This window comes from Paramacrobiotus metropolitanus, unplaced genomic scaffold (genome assembly GCF_019649055.1).
Source record: "Paramacrobiotus metropolitanus isolate TYO unplaced genomic scaffold, Prichtersi_v1.0 Parri_scaffold0000149, whole genome shotgun sequence".
Taxonomy (NCBI): Eukaryota; Metazoa; Tardigrada; class Eutardigrada; order Parachela; family Macrobiotidae; genus Paramacrobiotus; species Paramacrobiotus metropolitanus.
The window spans coordinates 280,853-291,869 of record NW_026570369.1 but is presented as its reverse complement, the minus strand read 5'-3'; the positions used below and the strand labels follow the sequence as shown (position 1 = coordinate 291,869).

The 11,017-nt window shown below is 40.1% G+C and overlaps 2 protein-coding genes across 2 annotated transcripts; both read left to right on the top strand.

Moving 5' to 3' along the window:
- Window positions 1-1,569: 1,569 nt before the first annotated feature.
- Window positions 1,570-4,945, top strand: LOC129599580 (filamin-A-like). Its single transcript, XM_055497864.1, has 4 exons — window positions 1,570-1,687; window positions 2,295-2,468; window positions 3,202-3,601; window positions 4,512-4,945. The coding sequence occupies exons 1-3, from the start codon at window positions 1,654-1,656 to the stop codon at window positions 3,591-3,593; spliced, it is 600 nt and encodes a 199-aa protein (XP_055353839.1). The 5' UTR covers window positions 1,570-1,653; the 3' UTR covers window positions 3,594-3,601; window positions 4,512-4,945.
- A 769-nt stretch (window positions 4,946-5,714) lies between these two features.
- Window positions 5,715-7,885, top strand: LOC129599579 (radial spoke head 1 homolog). The gene is made up of 6 exons (XM_055497863.1): window positions 5,715-6,133; window positions 6,271-6,490; window positions 6,817-7,043; window positions 7,163-7,234; window positions 7,309-7,465; window positions 7,529-7,885. The coding sequence occupies exons 1-6, from the start codon at window positions 6,074-6,076 to the stop codon at window positions 7,678-7,680; spliced, it is 888 nt and encodes a 295-aa protein (XP_055353838.1). The 5' UTR covers window positions 5,715-6,073; the 3' UTR covers window positions 7,681-7,885.
- Window positions 7,886-11,017: the final 3,132 nt, after the last annotated feature.

The following is an 11,017-nucleotide window of genomic DNA, read 5'->3' as shown; positions in this document are numbered from 1 at the left end:
GCCACTAAACGCAAAAAATTGAGTGTCAAATATTCACTGTATGCTTTGTCAAATGCAAACCGCCATTTTCAAACAAATTTTCGCGTATCTGCTCCTGCTTTTATTCATCACCGGAACCGAATTTCGTTGTTTCAAATCTTCCGCATGCCAGTATGCGCAAGAAAATCAAGAGCCACTGTTGTTTAACTGCAGTGGCTCTGACATCCCAAAATCATGGACTCGAATGGGTTTTGGAAAAGTTGGCTTTTGCATTCATTTATTCGTTGTTTAACTGCCAGTTACTTTATCGTTTTCCGTCGTAAGTAGTACCTTATCGGTTATTACCATAATTACTATATCATTTTCCGCCACCACTTACCCTTGTTTTTTTGCTTTTACTTGAGTAACCACTTTTTGTTACTTGAATCATACTTTTACATTCAACTGCTTTAAGCCTGCGCTTTCCGCGAAGTGAAGGCCAACTACTCTCCTTATCTCTTGCAGTCACAGCAGAAATGCATCCCACTGAGTGGAATAGTGTTTCTTCTATATTGTATTTGAAATAAGGATATGTTTTATTCTCGTTTCATTTTTTCGCTTCGCGACTCTCTTTGCTCTTTCGGGACCATCCCTTACGCCGCCAGGTGTAGCATTGTTTACTGGCTGGTTGCGGCCGTCAAGTTGAAGAGCTGGCTCAAAATCTTAAAACATGCCGGTCAGCACTCCCTGTGACCATGATGCTTTTGGCTGCTATCCCAAGACCGGCTTGCGCTAGGCCAGCTGTGCTCAACGATTTTTCTCACTGCTCCGACTATCCACTACCCCTTTGGAGCTAAGCGCGTTATGTCAGACTGCCAACCCGTTCTCGACTGCCTACTCTTTCCTGCGTGCAAAAACCGGCTTTGCTATTCTCCAAAACATTCCATTCGGCCGACCGCACTCACAAACAAAATCTCAATGTTATAAGTCCCGTCACCGCTAAGTTACCTGTCAGTACTGGTGGTCGTGTCCGTGGACGTCAATGTCGTCAGTGGGCTGACCTCACTAAGCCGGCTATGACCCGGTGTGACCCGGTAGCCTGAACATGTTTAATTTTAAAATAGTTAACGCTACTTCTGCACAGACAGACATCTGTTTAATAATCGCTTTTTGTCTATAACAAACAGACAAGTTTGCGGGTTGCCAGAATTGTATGAGATCATTTATCGGGTTTTGCTGTGGGTTCTTAATAAAAATTTACAGCAGACTTCATTACCCAATGAAAGGATGTACCCTTCTATACCCTGTTTATACCCAATAAAAGGATGTACAAACAAATACGGTCGTCTTATTCTGAAAGTCGGTGCCAGGACCGACATAGTATAGGACGTCTGACGTAAACAGCTTACCGATATGTCCCAGCATATGATGCAGCTGGGAACGGTAAGACAGACCCCCGCATGTTTACTGTTGTTGGTGTTTTATCCAAAGAAGTTTTTCCACAAAAAAGTCTTACACGCTCGCTCGCTTGCACTAAGGGCGGTTACGACCTTCTATACTAGTTAGTATTAATATTAACTTTTTGTGTGCTTAATCTTTTTGTAGATTCCGGTTCGCAGTTCCACGGCGGTGGGCCCGTCACTCTTGTCACCGCGGTCCTCGCGTTCCAACGATAACTTCCTGTCCAGCTTGGAGATGAGTTCACTGCGGATTATCGGCTTCCAGACAAGTACGTAATGCCACGTTTTTTATAGAACTATTGTTGTTGTACGACTACGTTCTCGTTTTATTTTTTCTTCTTATACTTTTATCTAGTTTCATTTTATTTATAAACGCTTATAAATTTTTTTCTCATGTAATATTTACTTATTTTATACTTCTATACGTTTTTTTAAAAATATAGTGACGGTGATTATAGGAATCGAGCTTCACGAAGTAATGCTACATAATAATTTGGTGATTTGGGAGATTTTCGTAGTGCAGTGACTGTTTTCTTTTATCTGATCTTTGCTTAACGATAAATTGTTGTTGCTGTGCTTTCTCAGTTTCTCGAACATCTGCGCATTTCTTTTGTGCGTTTTTTGTAGGCATTCTTTTTTATAATTTATAAAAGTATCAGTTTGGTTTTTGAAAATTTATAAATTAATGTTTTCTATACGTCTCCTTTCTGATAATTACTGTTGCTGTGCGTTTCAGAAAATCTGTGCATCTTTTGTTTCATTTGTAAAATTTGTTGAATTATTTATTTTAAAACTGTTGCCGGTGCAGTTTTGTTTATATTTGTATTTTATTCAAATTTATAAAAATTCTGTATGCAGGTTTTATTGCTTTTGCAGATGTGGCGTTGAATACGCTAAGCGAATTTCTGGTGGACTGTCGTGATGCGTCGGTGGGGGAAAGCGCCGCGCTGAAGGTGGTCATTCATTCGCCCAGTGGAATTTCCGGTGAAGCGCTGGTATCGGAAAAGAGCCCGGGATTGTATAACGTCTCCTGCAGTGTATTTGAAGAAGGTAAGCGTCCTAATGTTTCGTACGATGTGAAATTGCCGCTACGAATAAGTTCTCCGGTTACATATTTTGGTGTAAATCGTATTTCTCTTTTAAAATATTAAAACGGAATTTTTTATTTCTCTCAACGATTTCATGCTGCTGCATCATCGTGCATTTTGATGTGTGTCCGAAACGGCGTTTTTCTTCTAATTAATTGCTTTATTAATAATCGATAGATTTGGACAAATTCGTAGTGTAATGGCTGTATGCTATGGCCGTTATTTGTCGTCATCGTCGCATGCATCATTCAGATTCGCTATCGCTGTAGTGATTTCGCATTCACTGGTTCGGTAAATTTTTTGAATGAGTAAATAGAGCTCACAAAAATGAATAGTTAAATTTTTCTAAACGCGCACCTTCCTGTGATCCTTTTCTTGACTAATCGTGTTAATAAATCTGTTAATAATAACAAGGTTTAATACGGATTGTGATAATGAAAAAAATTTTATGTCAAAAAATACTAGCATAATATAAATCAACAACATAATAATTTAACAGTACAATATTTAACCATGTAAAAATAATTTGACAGTATAATTGAAGAAATAAACTGGCGTTTTAACAGTATAATTTCAGTTTGATTTTCTTACGGAAAGTTAATTCAACCTCAAAAAACAGTCAAAATTTCTTTTAAAATTTGTTCAAATTAAGGCTCTGTTTACAAAATAATTTTTGAAAATAATGTTTGGTGTAGGACCGCACACGCTGAGCATGTCGCTGGACGGGTTGCCGGTCCGCGGTCAGCCCCTGATTATCACCGCCGGAAATCCAACCGGAAGTTATTCTCTGATGAAGAACGGCGGCGGATTGGCCGGTGGCCAGAAGACGGAGGATTATTCCGTCAGCGAGGAAATGTCCGGCGACGGTACGACGATTATCCGGCGCGAGACGCGGCTGGTGCGCGAGACGGTGTCCAGTGTGTGCACTGAGAGCATCCTGGGCAGCAGTACAAGCAGCGTGATGAACGGACTGCCGAGCGCCATGGCGGCGATTGGCACAGGGCGACGCCTCCAAGGTGGTGCTGGTGGGGGAGGGCGTGCAGCGGGCCCGCGTCAACCAGGTCAACACCTTCACGGTCCGCGCTGACGCGGCCGGTAAGTTGAGCGATTTTTAATAGTTATTCCATTTTCCCGGAGATTTACTCCGCTGTATTCAGTTAAGACTGTTTTACGGAATTTTATCATTTCTTTTGTATTGATATAAGTATGTTTACTTGCATATTTTTTTATCTTTTTATTTAAGCGTTCTAGATATATACATGTTTTTTTAAATTTTTTAACGATACTGTACATATTTTTTGATTCTGATAAGTAAAGGAAAAATAATCATTAATTGAGAACAGTGATAACTTTTTCTGTTCGTCGCCAACGCATGGATGTTCCTCTTTTGCGTTTTTCCTGATATTATTATAAACACCTCTCCGATCAATTAATTTAATTTCGTTAAAAAATTATGGCAAATGGTTAAAACAGGAATTTTAAAACGTCTGTTAATTAAAGCGGATTTCCCAAAATTACCACTGAGCAATAGTGAGTCAATCCATCGCGCTACGATTCTCTCGTTTTTATACGCGTACGGTCCGTATCCGACATGTGAATTCCCTAAGTACATATCTATATTTTACATTTTATATTCTGGTGAATACAACCAACACCGTGAAGCAATCCTGTGCCTGTACTGTGTTGATGTTAGTATTACATAATTACATGGTATTTTTTCCTTTTTCTTATTTTATATTAATTAGCTGTTCATGCAGCGCGCCCGAAAAATTTAAATGACACAATCCGTATAATTGTTTTCGCATTTTTTTACGCTCTTTATTTCCTTGATAATGTATGGCGGTTTGAAAAGTATTTACATTTAATGACACAATCGGTGGAATTTTTCCCGCATTATTTTTGCACAGTTTTTCCCCGATAATTTTTTTCCCCTGTAGAGAATTATTTCAGAAGTTTATACGCTCCGAAGATTTACCCGTTTTGTTAAATTCGATATCTTCCACAGGCTACAACGTGCTGCTGGTGGGTGTGTATGGGAAAATCCTCAACGCGCACGAAGTGAAGATGACGTATAAAGGTCAAGCCACGTACGAGGTGACCTATGAGTTGAAGGAACGCGGGGAATACCTGCTGATCGTCAAATACGGAGATGATCACGTCAACGGCAGCCCGTTTATTCTGCAGTGCCAGTAAATTGTTTCTCATTTAAACGTTCCGTGGAATAACCACAGATTATTTTTGTATTTTAATACTGACAGATTTGTTTTTGTTAACAAAATTGTGGCTGAGCAAAATACCTCGAATTGTTAGATACTTTTGTTAATTTTTGAGCACACAGTGATGGTGAAGATTTCCGTTCAAACCAAATAATTTTATGGTGGCGGGGAAATTTTGGGATTCAGTTAATTTGGTGCAATAAATTTTCAACGTAAAGTTTTGTTTACGTTGAATAAATATCAATAAATTGCGGATCTCAGTTTGTATTATGTACAATAATACCAAAACAATGTGGAGTTTAGTTTATATTATATTAACATAATTAAAGTTAAAGTTTAATAAATATCAATAAATTAAAGTTAAATAAATATCAATAAATTACGGAGTTAAGTTTACGGTAAATTAATATCAAGAAACTGCAGAATTATTTTTACGGTAAATTAATATCAATAAATGGCGTTGTTCAGTATAAATTGAATTAATATCAAGCAACTAATATCACGGTTCAGATTATGTTTTTAGGTTAAATGAGTATCAATAGATTGCGGAGTTAATTTTAATTTAAGTAAACATCAATAATTATGGAGACCAGTTTACATCAAATGATTACCAATGAATGAATTGCACAGTTCAGTGTACATTCAATAAACTGCGGAGTTCTTTTTCCTCAGCTTCCAGCGCGGCTAAATCCTTGCGTAAAATGGCAATTTCCCGCGTTTCGGTGCTGTTCTGTGTCTGCAGTTCGTTGAGTTTATGCTGTAGAGAATGGATGACGTTGTCGAGGGCTTCCAGTTCTTGCTCTTTTTTCCGGCATTTCTGGCTGATGGTGGTGAGGTTCTCAGAGTGACAGTTGCATGGCGAAGTCATCGTGAATATTCTGTGACAAGATTAATTTTCTTGCTTAAAAGCTAAGTACTGCTGAAAATTTTAATTTTTGACGCCTGTTACTGAAAATATATGCGTAATTGCTAGGTGACCTATCCTCAACATCTTGCGTCTTCCGATCCAAATACAGAAGCACTTGAAATTAATGCCAGAAATAATTAATTTGAGATTTCATGGAAAGGATTTATTACTGTTTTATTCAGATGAAGAACTAAAACCCATATCGTGCAGAAATTAAAACAATCCGCAAAAAATACAGTTTTGTTAGTACCATCGCGCATTCGATTAGCGAGACATATGCGGCAGCGGCAGTGATTTTTTCGAATTGTACGATACAACTCGCTTTTCCTCGAAGAACCTAAAGGTCAACTTTCGCGAGATCCATCGACATCGACAACTGCAAATTCGTATACGGACATTAGCGTCTTGGTACACGCGCGTTAATTCTGTGTGACGCTTAAAAACATGTCGGACGAAGAAAACGAGAATGAAGATGAAGAACAGGAGAAGGAAGTGTATTTGGGGGTACATTACATAACAATGAAGCTAATCCTTTGATATTTGCTGTGTTTGTGTACAATCTCGCTTACAGTACTTTGAGCGTTTAATGCAAAGATCACCGGAAGCCTATATTTTCGCATATATGATTTGTTGCAGCGCAGAAGTACGAAGGAGGCAGGAACGAGAAAGAGGAGCGACACGGCGAGGGTGAAGCACTGCTCCCTAACGGAGATCGCTATAAAGGTCAATACGAGAATGGCCGGCGGCATGGAAAGGGGTTGTATGTCTTCAAGGGCGGACCGCGGTATGAAGGCGAATGGAAGAACGGATTGAAGCATGGGCATGGCAAGTTTATCTATCCCGATGGTTCTTCCTATGAAGGTAACGTGCGGACTTCGGTTCTGCTTTAGCAGTTTTAAGAACCACTATAATGTAATGGCTTCGAAATGTTGCAGTTAAGTAAGTGGCGAAGTAACCAAAATAACGCAGGCAGCTTTAGTGTCCACCGACACCATAAATTGGCGTAAAAATATGACAAAATGTTACGTATTCAAATTTTTTGTAATTGAAGAAGCGCAAAATTACAGTACAGAAATTAAATAACCCATATAAATGACTGTTTGATATCAGGTTTAAAAATAAAATGTTTACGCACTACATATTTGATAAAAGGCAAAGTAAACAAGGATTTGGTGCTGTTTGTCTAGGATACTGGGTGAAGGATCAGAAGGAAGGCTACGGTGTGTACACGTTCGAGAACGGTGACACCTATTCGGGGCAGTGGAAAAACGGTCTACGGAGTGGTTACGGAAAGTACCGGTACAAGCAGAGCGGCGCGTGCTACGTCGGGTACTGGACCAATGACAAGCGACATGGTAACGGCGAAATCCTGTGCGGATCCCATAAATACGTTGGTCAGTTTGCCGACGATAAGGTATCAATAAAATCTACAACAATAGCCAGTAAGTATCACTCTAAAAATATCTAGGCACAGCAATATTTGAAACAAAAACGCGCATAATATAGCGAATAAAGGTCGCTGGAATTTTGCAGCCAATCGGTCCAGGAAAATTTGCCTTTCTCGGTGGCTATGAACAGCACGGACATTTTGCTCCGGTGGAAGTGGTAATTAAACAAGATGACCTTTATGACTCTAGCTATTATTTTCTCATGGGAGTGTCACTGACCCGTTTAATTAGGACGCCGCTGTTGCCTCTTTAATGAACGACACGCCCGTGGAAGAAGAGACACCCGAATCCGCGGAGCAGGAAGAGGGCGCGCAGGTCACCGTGTCTAAATGGATCCCGGAGAATCTAGCGTTCCCCGAACACATCGACATGGGAACGGATCCAAAGCGTAAACAAATACACGAATCAGGGATCTTCTCTGTTACATTTAATTCTCGTTTTTCGTTACCAGAAATCCTTGCAAAACGATTTCAGCTGCAAGCGGAAAAGAGAAAAACCGGCACCGAATCGGCATCACCGGTACCGGAACCAGAACTGGAGCAGTCGCACGAAGAAGGTCTCCAAGAAATTGTCAACGCCCCTGACGAAATAACAGAGCACTGATTTTATTTCGGAAATGCCAAAACATTCTGGAAAATGTGGTTTGGTTGGTTACTTATTTGTTGCTGCGCGTAATATTTATAACTGTAAAAAAATAAAACGAGATTAGTAAACAAGATTTTTATTTATTGCGATTTTTATTAAATCTTGGTATAAAGAATAGTCAGCGACTCAGCGTTGCTGTTTAAATTCCTTCTTAATCGCGAAAAAGAAAAACCAGTGTAATTTAATTTTTAACGGAACAGTATGCTAACGTTTACAAGCACTGCTCGCTAAAGCAATCCAACCGTTGACATTTTCTATTGGCTCAGCCCATTGTCATTCTCCTTTCAAATCCACAAAAGCCTCCACGCACACACACGGATTATAGCGTAAAGAATACGTTAAGGAGAAAAATCCAGTTCATAATGAAAACAGTCCACACGCCCGTTGATTGGATTACCCACGTTGACTGGCAGAAGCCAGGCCTGGTTTGTATAAAGGGTTAAACCACTCTCTCCCTCCCCATACATCTCTGTGTATCCGCTAATTCCCCGTTACAACAACAATTCCGCACGTTGTTCCCGTTCCAGCGCGCGGCACGCCAACCGTGGTCTCAGCTGTTTGACGGTTGCTGTTTGAATGCCAACATGTGTGCCAATGTGTGCCGGGAATTTTCAGGACACGTCTACATGTACAGACGTGTGTGTACAGTGTAGTGTACTCAGGGTGTATGTTGTCCAGTCAAGCGCAACGACGCTGTCATCAAAAGTGCACTTAAAAAGCCGCGGTTGACGGTGTAGTACCGTTGGTCGCTGGTTTTTATTTTCCTTTGTAAATTTGAGAAACCAGACAGTGTTGCGCAATCGGATATATTTTGCTTTGTTTCGGAATAGCCGGATATATTCGGCTTTGTTCTGAATATCCCCGTTGCGCAAGCTGTCTGGTCGACAGTAAACCGGTTTCTGCTGCACAAACAAACTCCGTCGTGACGCAACCGGCTTTAAACGGCCATTGTTTGAATATCCGTTTGCGCAACGCTGTCGTCTACGCCGTTATCAAGATTGTCGTTAAAAGCGGCGCACCATAAATGAGCCAATGAGACGCGTGTTAATTTCCACCGTCTGTAATTATGTACCCGAAAGGTCACGGACGAATCCACGCCTTACCGATAATTGCCGGCTAAAACGAGCCGGGTGGGGCATGTCGCGTTGGTATAATTGGCATTTTCCGAAGTCGGTAAAGTAAGTCGTGCGATCGGGATAAAAAATAGTCAGAAAACAGGATACCCGAGTCAGAAATGGCAGTGGGGTGTACTGGATGGTGTTAGTTGAATCAACTTGTTGACCCAAGGTTAATGAACATGGGGCATCGTTTTACGGGAAAACCGTCGCAAATGCATAGTATTGCCGGCAATGCGCCGTTTTCATACAATGCTTCCGTTGGCTCATATTTCTCGCCGTTCACTCACTCACTCTCTCTTTCTTCCGCTCTGGGTCATCGGAGCTTTTCCTCCCCGATTTTTAACAGCACCGGAGAAAAAAGTGGATCAACAGTTAGCTGCGGTTTAGATATCGCTTCCATAAACCACGTTAAATCGATTTTCCACGGCAAATAAACTGCTGCGGTATTCTCCATCGAAAAAAATAATTCATGTAAAAAAACAAACACTTAATTTTACAAAAAAAACACTGAAATATAAGTACCTATAAATAGAAATAAATATTACATCCTGTACAAATACTAACCCACTAAAAATTACTGTCAAAATAAATATTAAAATTCGATACGCAAAACTGTTTACGAAACTCCGCGTTCAGACGACCAGAATTTTGTTATTTTAGCAATTAATAAATGCTTTTGCACTGATCGACGAATGAGTACTTTTTTCTAAATTTCGTTTACTTTGTTTTTGCGAAATTTGCATTAGGAAATGTGCCGTTTATGGCAAATTAATCTGTACAAAAAAAGACGCTTGCCGCTTCCAAAACAATTGCCGATTAAGATCGTTGTCGCGATGTAGTGAAAGTTGTAAAAAGGTTACCGCCCATTCATCCGCGGTTGGATTCCGGCAACCGCCAAGTGCGGCTGTGCCCTTTACTGATTGCAACATTCCGCTCCGCACACGTCTTTCCTGCCGAACCCTTCACGATCATCTTCAACCGCAACCAAGTGGTTTTCAGGAAAACGTTTCCCACAACGGCTTTCTGCATTAATGTACATCTGTGTCCTGCTCCTAGAAAGTTTTCTTCAAAAATATATTTACTCCATGTTTTGTCTTTGCCGGCATCAGTTGCACGGGATTATTATTGATCATGCGGTGCGTGTGATGACGCGAGACATTTGCCGGTTGGGATTGTGAGTGGGTGGATTAATCGGTGGTGTTCAATCGGGACTGTTTCCGGCATTTGCTGCATATATGCACGCGGGATATGTCGTGATGAGTTAATCAGTGTCGGAGGTGCGTGCACAATTAACGTCATATTTCTTCGTTTTATATAGTCGCACTATTCCAGTAAAATACCGAATTTCCTGTATAAGTGGCATCGTAAAAATCCACATTAAAATCAACCTATTTAAACTCAATTTACAGGGCAAAGTATTTATACTTAGATCATTTTCACCATTTTAATAAAAACAGTAAAGTGGAATACCTGAAAAGAATTTAATTCATTTTGTTGCGGTTTACGCATTCTGAACCTGTTGTAAATTTAAATAACGATTTTAATTATTTTTATTATTATTATATATATACAAGTTTAAACGAAGAATATTCGCGCAAATAATTATTAGTAGTACAAAATAATCGAAATCAGGAAAACACGAAAATATATATCGCATTTTTTGCGTTGCCCGCGCAATTTTAGTGGCAATATTTTATTTATTAATTAAATTTTTTCAGTAACAGTAACAGAAAATCTTAATTAGGGATTTTTCTGTCATTGAGTGGCACCAAGTGGTTAACCAACAATTTTCGGAGTAATGTTTTATTGTACTGGGATGTGCACTTGAATCGGTGGAATAATTACCATCGCGCGGGAACAGCAAAAATCAATGATAATGTTTTGCCGATAAGATGGCGATGGCTGCAGTTCAATATTTGCCCGTTGAATTGAATAGCCGGTCGGCGGTTGGCGGTGGTCGATGCGCATATAAATATACTGTGTACGTATATATAGGCCCCTGCGCCGGTGCCGAGGGGACACCCAGCGTTGTAAATGGCTTTTGCTTCTTATCGACTTTTTATTTAAAACATCTCCTCAAATGCGCCGGAAGCCAGAGCGTTAAATCATGGCTAAATGTTTTCCCTTTGCGTTACGCGCGGCGCATGCCGGGCTCCGGAAAATTCCTTTCGACGCAC